Source organism: Polypterus senegalus, chromosome 14, assembly GCF_016835505.1.
Source record: "Polypterus senegalus isolate Bchr_013 chromosome 14, ASM1683550v1, whole genome shotgun sequence".
Taxonomy (NCBI): Eukaryota; Metazoa; Chordata; class Cladistia; order Polypteriformes; family Polypteridae; genus Polypterus; species Polypterus senegalus.
Window position 1 is genome coordinate 7,689,491 of NC_053167.1, and position 19,358 is coordinate 7,708,848.

Genomic DNA, 19,358 nt, shown 5'->3' on the forward strand with positions numbered 1-19,358 from the left:
TTGTGGCAAGCGCCCTCTTCTACGCGGTGGTGTGCTGGGGAGGCAGCATAAAGATGAAAGACGTCTCACACCTGGACAAACTTGTTAGGAAGGCAGGCTCTATTGTAGGCACGGAGCTGGACAGTTTGACATCCATGGCAGAGCGACGGGCGCTGAGCAGGCTCCTGTCAATCATGGAGAATCCAATGCATCCACTGAACAGGATCATCTCCAGACAGAGGAGCAGCTTAAGTGACAGACTACTGTCATCGTCCTGCTCCAATGACAGACTGTGGAGATCATTCCTCCCACACTATGCGACTCTTCAATTCCACCTGGGGGTTAAACGTTAACATTACTCAAAGTTATTGTCTGCTTTTATATGCATTTTTATTACTCTTTAATTTAATATTGTTTTTTTGTGTCTGTATGTTGCTGCTGGATTATGTGAATTTCCCCTTGGGATTAATAAAGTATCTATCTATCTATCTATCTATCTATCTGGATAAATCAGGACAATATGCACAACACAAACTTTAGAAATGAACAGACTTTGCAGTTTAAACTGAGTACTAACCTGTTCTCTTCAAAAGTTCTACAGTCAGTCTGCTGTCAATAATTGTTAGATTGACTGAAAGCAAAATTACATATTAAACGGAAGCATTAATTCTAGATGTGTGTTATGTGACTTCCATCGTCACCACCGCCCTTCTTCTCAGATGCCATTAGACTAATGAACACAACATCACTTAAACTGACTGTATGCTCTGTGCAACTTATACTGCACTTTGCACTTTGTTTCACTAGTGCTATGAACTAAACAATTCGCTGCTACCTTTATTTCTTACTGCTAAGTACATGGCATACTGCAATAATATTTCTTTTACTTATAGTTATCTTACTTTACTCATGTATAAATGGAATTTATTCTATTTTATTGTGTTTTTTTATTATTATGGGGTTATGGTGGGCACAGTTTAAGTACCAAAATTCCTTTCTGCATATGGATGTTGGACTGACAAAAAAGATCCTTAATGTTACTCACATTCTGACTACTAGATACATCAGACAGCTCTCTTTCATTATAACATTTGTTAACTGTGTTTTAGAAAAGTTTGGGGATAGTGCTACAGCACAAAGTATCCAGACTGTATGGCAAGCCGAATTAACATTTAGTTGACGAACAACTTGATTTACGACCAAAATTTTAGTTTTGATTCACGACCAACATTTTGCGTTACGACCTGAATGCGGTCACGTGTACCCGCTTGTGCGATTGTAAACAAACAGCCGAAAGCGTTCGTAAGCATCAGTCGGAGCCCAGATACATGTGTTTGTGGACGTAATTTCAGTCAGTGCAGTGATTTATCTATATATATAATTCACTAAGACCATGATAATTGCTAAGGAAGGAAGAGAAGGTAACGAATATAAAGAAAGCGATCACAATCGAAACGAAGAAGAAAATTGTATGGAAATATGAGAGTGGTGTTCATGTGACCGATCCTGCTAATACCGTATTTACTCACGTACCCCGCACCCTCGTGTAAGACACACACCCTAATTTTTACAAATAAAATTGCGAAAAAAGTTTTGCCCCGTGTACGATGTGCATTGTGATTGTATAGGAAGCGTTTAAAGAGATAGCGAGCACTGTCGAGCGAGTGTGCGAGCAAGCGAGAGAGCAGGAGTGGGTAAGCGAACGAGCGAGAGAGAGAGCACGAGTGGGCCAGCAAGCGAGTGAGAGAGAGCGTGAGTGGGCGAGCAAGCGAGCGAGAGAGAGTGTGAGTGGGCGAGCAAGCGAGCGAGAGAGTGTGTGAGTGGGCGAGCGAGCCCAAGCAGAAGAAGTTTCCTCGTGTAGGACACGCACCTGATTTTCTAATGATAATTTTTGGGAAATAAATACGGTATGTACAGAATGTCGAAACCCACCATCTCGATAATTTTACAAAGAAAAGATCTGCAGAAGGAGGCTCCGTCTAAACAATAAACACCTTCCATTTCATTCTCCTCCTCCTCCCTTCCTGCAGCCCAAAGATGTCAAATTAAATGGTGAGTACAGTATGAAATTGTTGTTTCTGGTAGGCTAGGCACTTTTTATAACTTTTTGGTTAGTACATTAGAAAAATTATTGGTATTTTGGTAAATTATGCACATTATTCAACCCTGTTTTACGAAAAGGTTAAGTAAGTGTTGCTGTGGGAGGTTCGGAGCGCATTATGGGTATTTCCATTATTTCTTATGGGAAAAATAGTCTTGACTTACAACCAACTTCAGTTACAACCAGCCCTCGCGAACGAATTGAGTTCGTAAGTCAAGGGTCCACTGTATCTGAAAATGAATTTTAAGATATCTGGAAATGCATTTTAGATATCTCAAAATGAATTACAGATATCTAAAAATGCATCTATTTTAATATATCATAAAAAGCATTACAAAGAAATGATATGCTGTACATTTTGAGATATCTCGAAATCACTTCCTGTAAAATTTCCGATTCTTTCAATGAGACTTCCTGTCTATTTTAAGATATCTGAAAATGAGACTTCCTGTCTATTTTAAGATATCTGTAAATTAATTTGTGATATCTTAAAATGCATAGGAAGTTATGCTGAAATGTCTAAAAATGAGTGAGAAGTTATTTTAGGATATCTCAAAATATAATTAAGATATCTTATAAAGCATTTCAGATAACTTAAAATTCACTGTTATTTCAGATATCTAAAATACATTTTGAGATACGTAAAATTCATTTCATGATATCTTAATATGGGTCTCTGCTCCATTTCGGATACCCTATGATATATTTCTATATGTCTCAAGTTGTATTTCAAGATATCTAAAATACATTTTAAGATATCTTTGGAGAAAAGACAAGCAAAATGACACCTTTTAGTGGTTAACTAAAAAGATTACAATCTTTTTAGTTAGCCACTAAAAAGTGTCATTTTGCTTGGCTTTTCACTACATTCATAACGGCTAAGACGGTACAACACCCTAAAGATATCTTTAAAAAGACACTTCATTATTTTTAAGAAATCTCAAATGAATTTTCAGATATCTACAATACAATTTAAGATATCTGACATACATTTCCAGATATCTCAAAACAGTTTCCTGTCAATTTTCAGATATCTCAAAATCACTTCCTGCTCATTGAAAGATACCTCAAGTACATTTTAAGAAATCTTATAATAAAGAGGAAGTCCAATTGAAAGAAAAGGTATTTTTACAGGAAATGATTTTGAGATGTGGCACGGTGGCGCAGTGGGTAGCGCTGCTGCCTCACAGTTAGGAGACCCGATTTCACTTGGAGTTGAGTTTGCATGTTCTCCCCGTGTCTGCGTTGGTTTCTTCCGGGTGCTCCGATTTCCTCCCACAGTCCAAAGATATGCAGGTCAGGTGCATTGGCGATTCTAAATTGTCCTTAGTGTGTGCTTGGTGTGTGTGTGTGTGTGTGCGTACCTTGCAGTGGGCTGGCGCCCTGCCCGGGGTTTGTTTCTTGCCTTGTTGGCTGGGATTGGCTTCAGAAGACCCCCGTGACCCTGTAGTTAGGATATAGCGGGTTGGATAATGGATGGATGGATGATTTTGAGATACCTTAAAATGCATGATAGGTCAATTTAAGATATCTGAAAATTAATTTGAAGATTTCTTGAAGTGCAGGCCTGGTTTTTTTGAGATATTTGAAAATGTATTTGAGATGTCTTGAAATCCATTTAAGATATCTCAAAATGTATTGCAATTGGATAGTGCATGATGCCTGGTTAACATTTGCAGCTGATGCTTTATATTAAGGCCAGTTGTCTTGTTTAATCTTATTCTACCACCTGCATTTAAGGGTTATGTAATGTGAGGTCCTACCTTACCTCTTGACATCTGTAGATCCTGCCTGGGAATTGGCTAGATGAGGAGTTTTGTTTTCAGTAGCACAGACCAGGGGGTCTGCAATGTCATCTGGGGGGAGAGCTGGTGGCTGCTGTTTTTTGTTCCAATCCAGTTTCTTAATGAGAAGTCAGTTATTGCAGTTGAAGCACTTATTGCCTGAGCAACATCTTTATGCTTCATTTTAGTTACGCCACTTAAGTTTCACTGCCCTTAATTGCTAATTTTCGTCTTAAACAGCTGCATTCACTTGCCTTATAAGCAATAAGATACAAATGACAACCACAAGTTCTCCATCTAAACTGTTCCTATTTACACCTGTCTGTATTCATGGGGAACTATTGGGTTTAATAAAATTTGGAAGGAAAAGAAAAAAATCTACAATATATGAATAACCTGACATGGCAGAATAAAAGCAATAACAACCCATTAAAATAAATAAGATCTGTTATTGGCAAGGATTGGTTTCTAATTAAGCAACTGGGTTGGAACAAAAAAAACAAAAAACAAATTTGCAGCCACTGTTGCCCTCTAGAAACTGTCATCTCTTTACCTGGAAAGAACCTAGGAGGCCCTGAGTATGAAATACTCGTCTGAAAGGTGCCTGGGTATACGTGTGGAAGGTGTTGTGTAAAAAAAGCACAGGTTTATGTGTTTTTAAATGGTGTCCTGCTGTTATTACTAGCTGTCATTACCATCATCCACCCTGCCTCTTTATCAGGTTCTCCGCTCTCGTGAGTCGAGGATTTGTTCTTTTTGGGTCTGATTGGATTCCACAATTGCAGCGACTCCTTGCTGGGTTGTAATTATGAATCCTGTCATGTCTGATTCAGCCTCTTTGATCAGGGGTGCCCAATATGTCGATCGCAATCGACCGGTAGATCGGAAAGGGAGTGCAGGTAGATTGCGCTGCATTCAAAAAAAATTTTTTTAAACATTAGTCTATCGTATATCCTCCCTGTGGCATTTGCCACTTGATTGACATACAGGGCGGCCAGTCTGAGATCTCTTTTCTTCTAACACACTGGTCACCCCGCACACACGATCAAACGCGCGAGCTACTGCAAAACTCTGGCTATCTAATTAATCTAGTTAGCCTTCCAATTTATATGGACTAAAGAAGGGATTTAAAAAACAATTGTTTGGGGAGGGTTTGGGCTGGATGTGGAATTGGAAGAGGATTTGTTTTCTCACAATGTCACAATTGAAGTGCGTTTGTCTGATCTGTCAATCTATCTTTGCTATTCCAAAGAAGGAAAATGTGGAAAGGCACTTTCGAACTGTTCATAAAAACTACAGAACTGACTTCCTTTCGAAAAGCGATCTGAGAAAGAGAAAGAAGAGGGAACTAAAATCGCAGTTAATCAGACAGCCGTCATTTTTCACCGAATTCAAAAGCAAAAGCAGACACACCGAAGCATCGTTCCGGGTTAGTCACTCGATCATTAAGTATAAGAAGTCCTCCCAAGATGGAGAGATGATAAAAGATGCCTTCGTTGAGACAGATGGCTAGGGAGAAATTCCTGCTAAGATTTCGAGACCCCTGGCCAGAGAAAAAGGAGTTTCTCCTTGTCATTAAACATGCACAATACAAGCAACTTAATAACGATCAATGGCCGCTAGACTTGGCATTTTTTTCCGATCTCGAATGAGCTTAATTTACAGCTGCAAGGAAAAGAGAAAACCATGGTCAATATGATTAGCTCAGTTAATGCTTTCAAACAAAAAATGCAGCATCTGTCCTCAAAGCTGCAGTGCCTTGATTTGGGGAACATCCAAAACTTCGCGTCAGAGCTGGAGACGCAATGGAAGGCATGTGAGCAACTTGACAGCATACGCTACACAGAGCAGATTGAAAATTGCCTGTCAGACTTTGACAGATGGTTTCAAGACTCAGCTTTTCTTGAGCCAATCGCTACATTTAAGTGCTATCCATTTAGAGAAGATGTTGAGGGTGATTTACCTGCATCAAAAATTGCAACACTGTTTCACCTAAAACTCCTCTACAGTGGAGGATGAGAGTTTGACACTACAGCATGACATTCAGCTGAAGTATGGGGCTCATGGACAGTTTTGGAACTTACTCACAGAGGAAAAGTACCCAAAAATGAGGAAATGTGCTACCTCCTTGACTGCATTATTCAGCTGTACTTATTTATACTAGTCAGCCTTTTCCCACATGACGATTATTAAATCCAAATACTGTGGTGACCATAAATATATTGAATTGTTATTGTGCCATAAGGGTTATTCAGGTCATTTTGTCTTCTAGTCTGGCTTCCGTTGGTTCAGATCTTTCAATCACTCAGCCTGCAGGTGGCACTGGTGTGTAGTCTGTAGCACACAGGAGGAAAAAAACCCACTGGGATCCCCAGTGTCAAAATTTTGGGTTTCAAAGTAGTCTGTCTTGTCTTTATGGTCCTAGAGAGCAAGTACGCCAAATTTGATTCTGATCAGTCAAAGGGGTAAGGATTGTGTAGGGAACATACAAACAGACAGACAGACATTCTATTTCAGACATATGGATGAAGGATATTATTATAAGGAAAGATTAAAAGCACTGAAAAGGAACCATAACAAACACCTAATGCCCACAAGGCTAACTAATATAAGGCAGTGTTTTTCAACTAGTGGATCGCGGCCCACTTTTGGGTTGAGGGTTTTCTGTTATTGGGTCACGTACATCATAAGTGAGTTGCAAGGAGTGCGACAACCATGCTTGATTCAACAAGGGTGTCCCGCTGCCCCATGCCCCATTCTCACAATTGTGTATGAATCACCAGCGGGAAATCTGATGATCATACACAAATTACTGGGGGAATCTCCCAGGGTCACTAAAAAAATATTACAAAACCTAAAGTGTTGAGAAACACTGATATAGTGGTTTGACCCCAACTACCATGTGGGGCGTATGGCCCACTTGACCTCAAACACTCACCTTCCTGTAAATTAATAATGCACACCCTCTCCACAGACCGGGCAGTTCAGCCTTTGCCAGATACTTATCTGACCAGTCCGGTGACCAGAGGCGGCTGTTAAGCACCAGCCAGGAACTGCTTCTGAAATCAGTCTCTGGATCCCAGATGTCTTGAAGAAGCCCTGGCACTGTATGCTAAATACCCCTGCACATCTGTACTGCATCCACTGTCAAGGTATACTGCTCAGCCCGGACAGGTTATTCTCTCAAGTATACGGTTCAAAAATTTAAAGGAACAATTTTTAATCATTTAAATATAGCATCAAGTCAATGAAAGTTCTGGGCTATTGATCTGTCAGTTAAGTAGCAGAGGGGGTTGTTAATCAGTTTCAGCTGCTTTGGTGTTAATGAAATTAACAACAGGTGCACTAGAGGGGCAACAATGAAAGGACCCCCAAAACAGGACTGGTTTAACAGGTGGAGGCCACTGACATTTTTCCCTCCTCATCTGTTTATTCACTAGTTTTGAATTTGGCTACGGTCAGTGGCACTACTGGTAGCATGAGGTGATACCTGGACCTTACAGAGGAGGCACAGGTAGTCCAACTTCTCCAGGATGGCACATCAATACGTGCCATTGCCAGAAGGTTTGCTGTGTCTCCCAGCACAGTCTCAAGGGCATGGAGGAGATTCCAGGAGACAGGCAGTTACTCGAGGAGAGCTGGACAGGGCCCCTCGTGGAAGGTCCTTAACCCATCATCAGGACTGGTATCTGCTCCTTTGGGCAAGGAGGAACAGGATGAGCACAACCAGAGCCCTACAAAATGACATCCAGCAGGCAGGGCACTGGTGTTAATGTCTCTGACCAAACAATCAGAAACAGACTTTATGAGGGTGGCCTGAGGGCCTGACACCCTCTAGTGGGCCCTGTGCTTACTGCCTGGCACCGTGGAGCTCGATTGGCATTTTCCATAGAATACCAAAATTGGCAGGTCTACCACTGGCGCCCTATGCTTTTCACAAATGAGAGCAGGTTCACCCTGAACGCATGTGACAGACGTGGAAGGGTCTGGAGAAGCCATGGAGAACTTTATGCTGCCTGTAACATCATTCAGCATGACGGGTGTGGAGGTGGGCTAGTGATGGTCTGGGGTGGCATATCCATGGAGGGACGCACAGACCTCTATAGGCTAGACAACGGCACCTTGGCTGCCATTAGGTATTGGGATGAAATCTTTGGATCCATTGTCAGACCCTATGCTGGTGCAGTGGGTCGTGGGTTCCTCCTGGTTCATGACAGTGCCCGGCCTCATGTGGCGAGAGTATGCAGGCAGTTCCTGGAGGATGAAGGAATTGATACCATTGACTGACCCCCCACGCTCACTCACCTGACCTCAATCCAATATTAGACCTCGGGGTGTGACATTATGTTTCAGTCTATCCGACGCCGCTAGGTGACACCTCAGACTGTCCAGGAGCTCAGTGATGGAGCAGATCCCCCCAGACACCATCTGTCGTCCCATTAGGAGCATGACGTTGTCAGCCATACATACAAGCACGTTGGGGCCAGACAAACTACTGAGTATGATTTTGAGTTGCTGCAATGAAGTTTCGGCCAAATGGACTAACCTGCCATCATTTTTTCACTTTGATTTTCGGGGTGTCTTTGAATTCAGTCCTCTGGAAGTTGATCAGTTTCATTTCCATCAAACGATGTGGCATCCTTTCATTCCTAACACATTACCATGTCAGTCCATAGCAGTAGAGATATCCAGGAGGATTTTTTTTTTCCCATTGAGATCTGATGTGTTTTCAAAGTGTTCCTTTAATTTTGAGCTGTTTATATTAAAGGATATCAAACAGATTGCATGGCATCTTCTAGAATACTCTGAGATGTTCAGTACACTAATGATAGTTTCCATTTGCTTTTCATCCAAATAGTTCAGAGTCATGTATGCTGTTGTCCAGTATCACTACATGTTAGCTATAACTAGTATCTCTAGGTGATTTCCATTCTTAATAACTTTACATAACATTCCCAAATCTTCTCAGTCAACTTTGGGGATGAGCACTGAGCACAAGACAAAATCTCGACATGGACAGTGAGCCAATCCGCTGGAAGCAGACGGCCACACAGAGGCTGACTGACAATTCCAGGTTAACACAATGTGTCTGTCTTTAGGGATGTAGGAGGCGAACCAGAGCACGCAGGCCCACTGCACAGACAACAAACACATGTGAGATTTGAACCCATGAGGCTGCAATGCTAACCAAGGCACTGCCACACTGTGCCTCCATTCATAATGTTTTAATTGTACTGGTGTGCTGTTCAAGGTTAGTTCATTTTACACCTAATGCTCTTCCATGACCCTGATCTGGATGAAAGTGGTTTAATAATGGATGCATGCTTGTAATCATTTTTCAGACTGCTTTGAGATGATAGATGATGATTTAGAGACACCTTCCTAGATGACTTACAAGATCAGGACATGTTGTAACTGTTTACATGTATTTTAACAGGTTGAGCGATTTGCTCAGGGTTGCACGGTGAAGTGAGAATTGCTGGCAGCCTTGTGGTCCAATGGCTTAGCAACAAACTACAACCCACTTCCCACGCAGCATGAACCTTCATAGAATAGCCAACTCGTGAACCAATACTGACATGTGGCAATTACTTGTGCGCTGTGTAGGTTTCAAGGCGCAACTGAGATCGTGCAGTGCCAACATGGCTTCTGTAGTGAGACTGTCCTGGGCTCCTCTGAGAAGAATTGACCTCTAATGTGATGTCCAGTTATAGGCACTGAACAATAGCCACCAAGAACTCAATAAAGAATCAAGCTGTGGCCTGCACTGAAAGAAAAACAAATCTTATTCTTAAGAACGAGTTTTCCATCAATGGCCCTTCACGTCACTCACTCACTCACAATTTAAATTTTTTCACCTGTTTATTTAAAAGAGTTTACCCATAACAATCTATACATACATAATAAACTGATCTGAAAGCTAGAGTGAACATTCGCAGAACTCCAAATCAAGTATGTTTTTTGAGTTGCAGACAAGGTTTTCCTTACTTCAGACATGTCTTCATCCAACCCAATTACTCCGCAATGCCGCAGGCCTAAGGCAAGCAGCTCCAGTGTTTTGGGCCTCAGTGCCTCATCAGATGGATTATCTTGTGTTAGCGTTAAAGTGGTTGAAAATGAAATGACACCCGTGGGTTGCTTCCGCCCAGAAATTAAAGATAGAAGACAGACATTCCCATTTACAATACAGGAATTAAATAACAAAATAAACAAATTACATCAGGGAGTTGGGCAGAGCGCTATGCTGGTCCAAAGGGGCAATTTGTTAAATCAGATTGTACAGAGAGCACCTGTAATTTTTCATTTTTTTTTCTTGCAACTGAATTGAACCAGCTAATCAGAAAATTAAAACGTGGGAACATAAATTGGCAAAATGACTGGAAAATGTTTGGAAAGAGCAACTGCTCCCTAAGAATTAATTGTAAAGTTGAACACACCAGTGAAAAATATACACACAAAGCATATTAACACGCTAAATGCCGGCCGCCTCTCCCAGACAATAATGGTAAAGATCTGCGAATATCACAAATGAAAACCAACTCAATGAGCTAAACAAGTTTAAAAAGGGATCATATGCCAATGTGGTGGTTCAAAATACTTTAAATGAAATACTCAAATAGGAGTCAGAAAATATTAACAAAAGGAAATGTACACAAAGAGGAAGTTGGGAAACACTCTACAAAAAAAAAGACAAAGTGGTTGAATTCAAAATGAAGAAACGGCCAAAGGAGGCTTAATTCCTTTTAAATATAGAACTACCTCGCAGTATGCAAACTGTTTTTATAAAGAAGACGGCTGATGGAGACCAGCTTGCATGTCAGCTTGGGGCCAAGCCGTATAGCAAATTGCACGGAGAAGGCAAACAATGGCAGAACTGCAAGTCAATTTTCAGTTTTATTTGAGTCAAACAAGACAATGGAAACTCCAGAAGGAAAGGTTTGGTTCAGCTTCGCTCGCCCTGTAATGCGATTCAGTATGGCACCCTCACTTTAACACAGAAGAGGGAGTGATGAGACCTGTCAAAAGTCCACAGTACAGGAGGTAACACGGGTGCCTTAAAGACGTGAACACGCACATATCAAAATACAGGCATTGAGAAGAAAACAAAAGAGTCTGCAGGTCGTCATCATCCAGCAGTGCAGCGTTGGTCTCAGGAGTCCCATATCAGCACACAGTGACTGTCAACAAGGAACTGATGGCAAAAGTCTCTGCTCACAGTTCCCAAAGTCTAGTAAAAAGCATTCCACCTCAGGGTAGGCGTTCTTTGTTAGACAGTATAATAATTATCTGCCTGGTTGGCTTGGGATGCCGCTGCTGACAGTGAATGCTGTTTGTTTAACCACGTGGACTTCTGTACCGCAAGGAGTTGAAAGACCACCTGCCACACCTCTAATCTGTTATCACATTCAGGAAGTCCTTGACCCATTCACAGGTTGACTCAGAATGAGCTCAGACTTTCTAGGGCAACTTCATAGCAGAACTTGTATTGATCCTGAAAGAGAGCAAAGTAGAAGAAACAGGTGATATCTTGTCTTGATAAGTCCACAGGTACTGTACCTCTACAAGTTACCTCATCTGGATTAACTTACCAGGGTCTCCACCATATTTGATTTGTTGTTACGCAGTGTCTTGACAGTATGGAACACATCCACAATGTTCTGCTGTTGGATCATCTCGTTGATACTGCAAATAGCACAGAAGGTCCCACTTCGGCCTCCTCCCGTCCTGCAGGAAATCATAAAAATGTCAGTACCCCCTAATATTTGAGGTCACTCAGAATGAGGCCTGCTCACTATCCCATATTGGACCTATATTCTCTAGCTACAGAGTGAGGACCTTCTACTTCTACATTAGAGTTGACCAGCATCACTAATGATGGAAAGCTGCCATGCTGGAATACAGGTCTTTATATTCAGATCTGGGCCACCTCGTGAAACTCACTAGTATCCTTCACAAACCCAGGCAGACACAAAGAACTGAATTCCGGGCTGCTGAAATGATGAGTAAACTCCATCTAGGCTCTAGACTTCTTATACAGTACTGGCCTGATGTAATCATAATTTGACATCCTAGGATTTAGACTGGCTAACCAAACTATGGACTGATCCTACAGATACAAAGACGGCCACCAGTTTTATTTACAAAGTACCTTTTGGGCTGAAAGAGTCCATGAAACCACCTCCTCTAAATTCTAATATTCCAAAAACATTTTTCCCCACAGAATCTACATCTGCAAGCCAAATGGTCTATTATAATTAGCAATGAATGCTAAGAATGAGAAGAGGTGGGCCTATGGAGCTTTGCCCCCCTGGCATTAAGTTCAAGTGTCCTATATTACAGAATAAGCCACTGAGCCTGCCGCTACTGGAGTTTTGAAAGCAAAAAGCCAAGCGGAGCAGTTCTTCTTTTCATGACTATAAAGACAATTAATCGTAATGAGGCATGTGCTATTACTGGAATTATACCCAGAACCGGTCGTTGCAATATGGCTTTGCTTATCTAATTTTAAGCGCCATTTACTTAGGCGCAGTGTGTGTAGAGTCTTAGCACTGTAGAGCTATTATATGCAAAGAAAAAAAAATACCAAACAAAAAATACACTCAAACTAAATAAGCGGACAATAATAATAAAAAATACTAAGGAAAGCATAATAATATTTTTGATGTGCTGCTGTGAGGCAAATGCATCTGTGAGAATAGGAACTGAGGGCTCAGAAACCAAGGCATCTGGGAGTAATTCAGTCCTCCTCAGTCAGGTCCTCCTGGGAAGAGCAGCTGTGCTGTGGAGTGAAATGTGGTTTGAGTGTTCAAATGTACTCATACATTATTAGATTCCCAAATCAGTGCTGGGGGGTCGTCATCCGTATACAGGCAAACCCACCGTCATGATGCAGGTGTCATTCTGGAGTCTAGCTGAGTACACTGGCTCAAAACAGCAGCCAACCTTGTCACAAAGTGCACACTTTAATTGAACAAAGCTGAAAATATACTCACAAACAGTGGACAACTGTGCGTCCATCTCCACCATCGTACTGCTCCTGCCATTTTGCAAGACGTCGGACCAGCTGAAGGATGGACCGCTTGGATAGAGGGGTTTCTCGGTAGGCTGGCCAACCAATGAACTGGAATTGCTGGACTAAACGGTAGCCATCTTGTGGCTTAAGAGGGAGGAAGAAATACAAGCGGAACCTTACTTACATTTAATTAATTATGAGGGTAGATCAAAAAGTAGAGGCAATTTGAAAATTATGTGGTAACAACAACAGATAAAAGCTGATGCAAGTTTGTCATGGCTAATGGATAGTTCAAACATTCACAGTTCAGTGCTCTGCCAATAGTCTACATGAAGCCAAGGTCAAATGAAAGTGGATGCTTCTCTGCAGGATTGCCCAATTGTTGAACAACGCACTGAAATTCACCGAGGGATGTTGGTCCGTGATCAGTAAGCTGTTTGGGTACCCATCATGTGCTAACCTTAGTGTATCATGCACTTTGGCATGTGCAGATCCATAGCTGATATCCAAATGTGCAACTAGCCCCAACCCTAATCCATTGGTTTTCTCTAATGAAGGTATTTACAATGTGCGCCCAACGTTGATGGTTGACCAGATTGAGCTTCATTGATTACAGTTGGTCTTCCTGTTTTAAACCTTTCTACCCATTTTTAAACTTTTCATTGAGTTCTACTGTTTTCACTTCCATACAGGACCAATATCCTTCTGGGAATTTCAACAGATTTCACTCCCTTTGCGCAAAGAAATCTCACTATGGTGCATTGTTCAACAATGGTCCTCTACTTCAAAACCTGGTTAATTATATTCACAATGTGTACAGTACATGTATAATATAGAAACAATTTGAACAATAACTTTATTGTTATTTCATGCAAATTTGCAGCCTAATTTTGCAAAGAAATGTTTAATTATAAAACACTTTTAGATAGATAGATAGATAGATAGATAGTGTGGTGGATTGCCGGCATTTTACTCCGGTCCTCATCCCCTGGCCGCTAGGAGGAGCTCTCCCGAGAGCATATACGGGCCCAATTCCAGCAGGGCCTCATGGACTATGTAGTTTTATACACAGCCCTGCTGGATACCTTGGGGGCCACTGGGAGTCGCTGTCGGGAGGCCAATGGACTCATTTGGGCACCATGACCCGGAAGTTCGTCACAGGAAGAGCGACGGGCTTCCGGGGTGAAGAAAAGTACTGTTTACCCTGACCCGGAAGGAATAAAGACTTGTGGAACTGTTGGGCAGAAAGACTTCCGGGTCAGGGGGAATAAAAGGACTCTGGGAACTCCCAGACAACGAGCTGAGCTGGGTGGTAGGAGGCCAATGCGTGTGGGAGTGGAGGATTGTGATTGTTACTGATTTATTATTGTGATTGATGAATATAGTGGAGTGGAGGGTGCTTGGTGCACATTATTATAATAAATATAATTATTGTAGCACTTTTACCAGGTGTTTGGTGTGGTACCTGAGGGTTCAAGGGAGCACTACTGCCCCCTACTGCGACAATAGATAGATAGATAGATAGATAGATAGATAGATAGATAGATAGATAGATAGATAGATAGATAGATATTGTCACACACTTGCGCATGGGAGGCAGCTAAAGGGCTTGAATGAGAGCAATTCCGAATCTGACCAGATGTGGCAGAGTGCACGGATTCTTTTTCTCGCTTTCCTGCAGACCATTAACAGGAAATTCTAACCTGGCCCTGTTAACGTTACTTCCGGGTCCGAACCTATAGATGAAGACTTTTCTGGTTCGGACCTCTTGATGTCATATCCAGGCTAGAGCCTATGATTGAAGACCCTTCCGATCCTGGCCCTTCTGACATCACTTCCTATCCTGACCTTTAAAAGCCTCCACCTTTTTCCTATTCCCTCAGATCTGTTTTGGACTCCTGTTTGTGCACATCAGTGCTATCATTTATTTACAATTTGCAGCCAGGAAAATAAAATACGGGTGGCTGCCTCAAACCTTGCGATGGCCTTTTGGGAATTTATGACAGTGGCGTAGCCAGCAGGATGAATAGATTCCAGAAGAGAAGGGGACAGGACCTGCAACATACCCAGGTGGGAATGTACCATGGGCGCGTTTTCAAGTGGGGAGGGGGTCCGATGATTCAGAGAGACCCGGTACAGGCTTCGCTCCCAGTGCACTTAACCAGGCAAGCTAAGCAGGGCAGGTAGTATGCAGGAGGGGCTCACAGGATTGAATTGCTCAGGAAAGGTGTCGACTTTTAAAAGTCAGGATAGGAAGTGACGTCAGAAGGGCCGGGATCGGAAGGGTCTTCAACCATAGGCTCGAAACCGGATATGACATCAAGGAGGCCGGAACCGGAAAGGTCTTCTTCTATAGGTTCAGACCTGGAAACGACGTCAACAAGGCCAGATAGCATTTCCTGTGAATGGTCTGCAGGAAAGCGAGAAAAAGTCATTTTCGGGATTGCCCTCATTCAAGCCCTTTAGCTGCCTCCCGTTCACACGTGTCTGACGATAGATAGATAGATAGATAGATAGATAGATAGATAGATAGATAGATAGATAGATAGATAGATAGATAGATAGATAGATAGATAGATGTGGTAGCAAAAGCGACAATAGAGAAGGAAAGGTAAACTAAAGCTCTGGCACAATGACCAGGTTATGATAGCCTAGTAAAGACTTGAATCCAGTAGAAAGCAGAGGGCAATTCACCCCATCAACAACAGGAGAAAATAATGTGACTCAAATGTAAGCAGGTCACCTCCAAAAGATGCAAAATGGGTAGCACATTCCAAAACATTGTCAGCACCAGATCCATAGCTTCCATTAGTTTCGACCCAGGTTACCTTCCATACGCTATTCTTTAATTTCATGTTTTTTAAGAGTGGCAATTAATAAAGTGGTAGTACTGCTGACACACATCTTGACAGTTCTGGGTTCAGTCATATCTGCGTCCTCATATTTGATTTACCCTACAATACAGGGTTTCTAAAGATGTGCCACTTTGTTAAGTTGGTTGGAATCTCCTCATCTTTTTTCAGGGGTAATTAAATCCCCTTTCTATGTCATTTTCTAACCCACTTAAATCCAGCCCAGGGTTGCCAGGGGTGCTGGAGCCTATCCCAGCTTGCACAGGACACAGGGCAGGAACAAATCCAGGAGAGGGCACCAGTCCATCGCAGTGCAAATACACACACACACACAAATGCACATATACACTAGGGACAATTTAGTATCATCATTTCACCTAACCTGCATGTGTTTAGACGGTAGAAGGAAACCAGAGCACCAGGAGGAAACCCGCTCTGACACAGTAAGAACATACAAACTCCATGCAGAAAGCATATGGGAAGTGAATCCTGGTTTCCTTACTGCAAAGCAGCAGCATTACCACTGCATCATCGTGCCATCTCTTGTAAATTTCTTTTATGAAATAATAATAATAATAATAATAATAATAATAACAGTAATAATATTGTCTATCCATTAAACCATTTTGTGTATCTTCTTTCAAGGCCTATTCCCGCAGCACTGAGCACACATCTGAATAAAACCCTGAATGGGATGCCAGTCAATCACTCAGCTTAGGCTGACTCAATTTTGATTTGCCTACCAATGGACATGCACAATATTAAGGAAATTAATGTTTATCCACAACTCACTTTTTATTATCTTTGAATGACTGTTATTTTTCAGAGTTGCATCATAAATGTGCACAGTAGTAATTAATCATTAGTGTGCAATATTAGGCAATGCAAAAGAAGGATGAATGCAATTAGCTTGTGCAGACAGGATGAGATTTCATCTGGACAAGAAAGAAAGAAAGAAAGAAAGAAAGAAAGAAAGAAAGAAAGAAAGAAAGAAAGAAAGAACAATGGTTGTCTTATAAGGCTTACCCGAGCCATGTTGCAGATACGAAATATTCTGTTAATGATGTCTTCATCAATGTCAGCTGAGATGAACTCCACCTGAATGGGTCCATAGCACAGGCAGCTCTTCTCAGGCCAATACTGCTTACAGAGCTGTGGGTGTAATCGTCTGGGTTAATGGTGTGCTACTGCAGAACTCCCCTCTTGATAAAAATGTAAAGCAAAAAGTAGATAACAATAGCCACATTCAGCAAACTGGAGATGTAGACCCATACTGTATCATGATTTCTTCAACTCTCCTGCATCAGCTTGCCACCAGACCTATAGAACCAAAGGCCTACCTGTGCACTGTCCATCTCATTGAGCATCACAATTGATGAGCAGTTGTAGTCAAACACAAGCCTCCAGAAATCAGCCACTGTGTTGGGCAGGGGATGCTGTGTGACAATAAAGGCTGCTGGTTTCTTATGACTCTGGAAGACAAGAAAATGAAAATAAGAAACTTAAATCAGCTGGGCACCCACCATTAAGTCTTACTGGAGATCCAGCCAGGTACTGTCCAAACAAATTACTGATGCCTGTCAGCTCAGGCACTACTCTCTAATCTACCCACTCTTGATGCCAAAGTAGCAGCACTCCTTAGTACCTTTATCGCTAGTGTGCCTACAGAAGAACAGTTTCCATGATCAATCACAATTCACATTGGGGCAGCAATAGACAAATGCATTACCATGAGCATGGAGTGAACTCCAGTTCATTTATGGGCATGCACCAGGTAGTTCCCATCCAAGTAAGTACTTACATCCATGAGGGCTGCATTGATGTAGTTGCTGGACTCCCCATCGACTGATATTAAGAAAGGAAGGCAGCGATCCACAGGTAGGACATCCAGGCTCCGGTTCTTGTCGTGATTCCGAGGCAGGAGTCCAACACTGCAGTCTTCGGGCCTCATCCGTGGTGTCACAATGTTTAGAGTCTGAACGAAAAATTCAAAGAGGGCAAGAGAATAAATTGGGTCAGTATGATGGCAAAACTTGCATTCTGCTGCCTATACATTCTGTACTGACTGGTGAGTAAATGGGATAGCACACTGCCCAGGTAACCACATGTTTTAAAACTGATTTGTGATTTTTCTTTTTTTTTATTTGAAGTGAGTGGTGGGGAGCTTCTGGAATCCTTCATGAAGACCAAAGATGACCAAAATGCTTGAATGGCTCAATTCCCCAATGCAGGGCCTCCCAAGTGCATGTTAATTTATGCATTTTGCTTCTTTTTCACTTCTGAAACAGAATGGTTCTCTGTTCAGATTTAGTTTACTCCTTGTGCCCAGTGCTGCCAGGATAAGCTCTAATTCCCCCCAAAACCCCGTACTTGAATAAGCAGGTTTGACAATGGATGGGTGGACCTTTAGAATGTACCTAGTAAAATGGTATTTGCTGAAGATGAACACACAGAGATGCACTGAGAATCATGGATTAGAGGAGCCTTGTATAAATGTGGGTGCATGAGGGTGCATGCATGAATGTGTCCCGTGTCAGACGCATGTCCCTTCCTCAAGTCTAATGCTGTAAGGATAAGCTTCAGCGCCTCATAATTAATTAAAAAACGAAAGAAGGCTAGTGAAAAATGTAACATAGTCCTGAAAACCGACCTCCAGTATCACAGAAGAAGTTCATGGCATGTCTTACTGAAGTAAGCAAAATAAAACAGAGAAGGCAACATTAAGAAAGTCTGTCAAGTAAAACTTGCATCATTTGAACTGTGCAAGCGGGAATCATCAAATGAACCAAAAACAAAACAGCGGGGTTAATGGAACTTAAATATATATATATATATATCCATTCAGTTTCTGAAACCACTTTTTCAGTTCGACACCACCAGGACCATTACACCCATCCTGGTAATGCTGACCACAATGCAGAAAACAACCCTGGATGGGGTGTCAGCGCATATATACTCCTGTTGAAGCCAGCTTCTTATGCTATCCTGCATGCTCTTGTTATATGGAGTACCAAGTGTCACACACGTGGGCATGGGAAGCAGCTAAAGGGCTTGAATGAGAGTAATTCCAAACCAGACCAGTAGATGGCAGAGTGCACTGACTCTTTTTCTTGCTTTTCCGCAGACCATTCACGGGAAATTCTGCCTGGCCCTGATGACGTCCATTCTGGTTCTGACACCTTTGACGTTACTTCTGGATCCGAGCCTATGGATGAAGACCCTTCCAGTTCCAGCCCCACTGATGTCAATTCCAGACCCGAGCCTTTGAATGAACACAATTCCGGTTACGGCCCCTTTGAGGTCACTTCCTATAGTGGCCTTTAAAAGCCACCACCTTTCCTCTGTCCCCTCAGTTCTGTTTTGGGACTCTGATCTGTACACTTCAGTAAATCAATTTATTCTAATTTGCAGCCAGGAAATAATATATGGGTGGCTGCCCCAAAACTTGCTATGGCTCTTTGTCGAGTTTGTGACACAGGACAAACCCACTCAAACACAGGGAGAACAGGTAAACTCCACACAGAACTGAGCGAGCTATGAGGCAGCCACATTAACTACTGGGTTGCCCAAATATTTCAACAGATATTCTCTATTAAAGTGTGTATATATCAATTGGAAATATGTGCCAG

The 19,358-nt window shown here is 42.1% G+C and overlaps 1 protein-coding gene across 11 annotated transcripts in view; it reads right to left on the reverse strand.

Annotated features, from left to right (window-relative positions):
* Window positions 1–10,448: 10,448 nt before the first annotated feature.
* ptprt (protein tyrosine phosphatase receptor type T) overlaps window positions 10,449–19,358 on the reverse strand; it is a 612,567-nt gene continuing 603,657 nt past the window's right edge. For 10 of the 11 annotated variants that reach the window (XM_039734414.1, XM_039734417.1, XM_039734416.1 and 7 more), the window contains 6 exons: window positions 17,531–17,704; window positions 17,070–17,201; window positions 16,756–16,881; window positions 12,858–13,021; window positions 11,454–11,589; window positions 10,449–11,356 (listed from right to left, as the gene is read on the reverse strand). In XM_039734414.1, the coding sequence (XP_039590348.1) occupies window positions 11,303–11,356; window positions 11,454–11,589; window positions 12,858–13,021; window positions 16,756–16,881; window positions 17,070–17,201; window positions 17,531–17,704 (786 nt within the window). In that variant the 3' untranslated portion in view covers window positions 10,449–11,302. Of the gene's footprint in view, window positions 11,357–11,453; window positions 11,590–12,857; window positions 13,022–16,755; window positions 16,932–17,069; window positions 17,202–17,530; window positions 17,705–19,358 lie in introns of those variants that run through there. The other variant, XM_039734418.1, reaches the window with a different exon arrangement.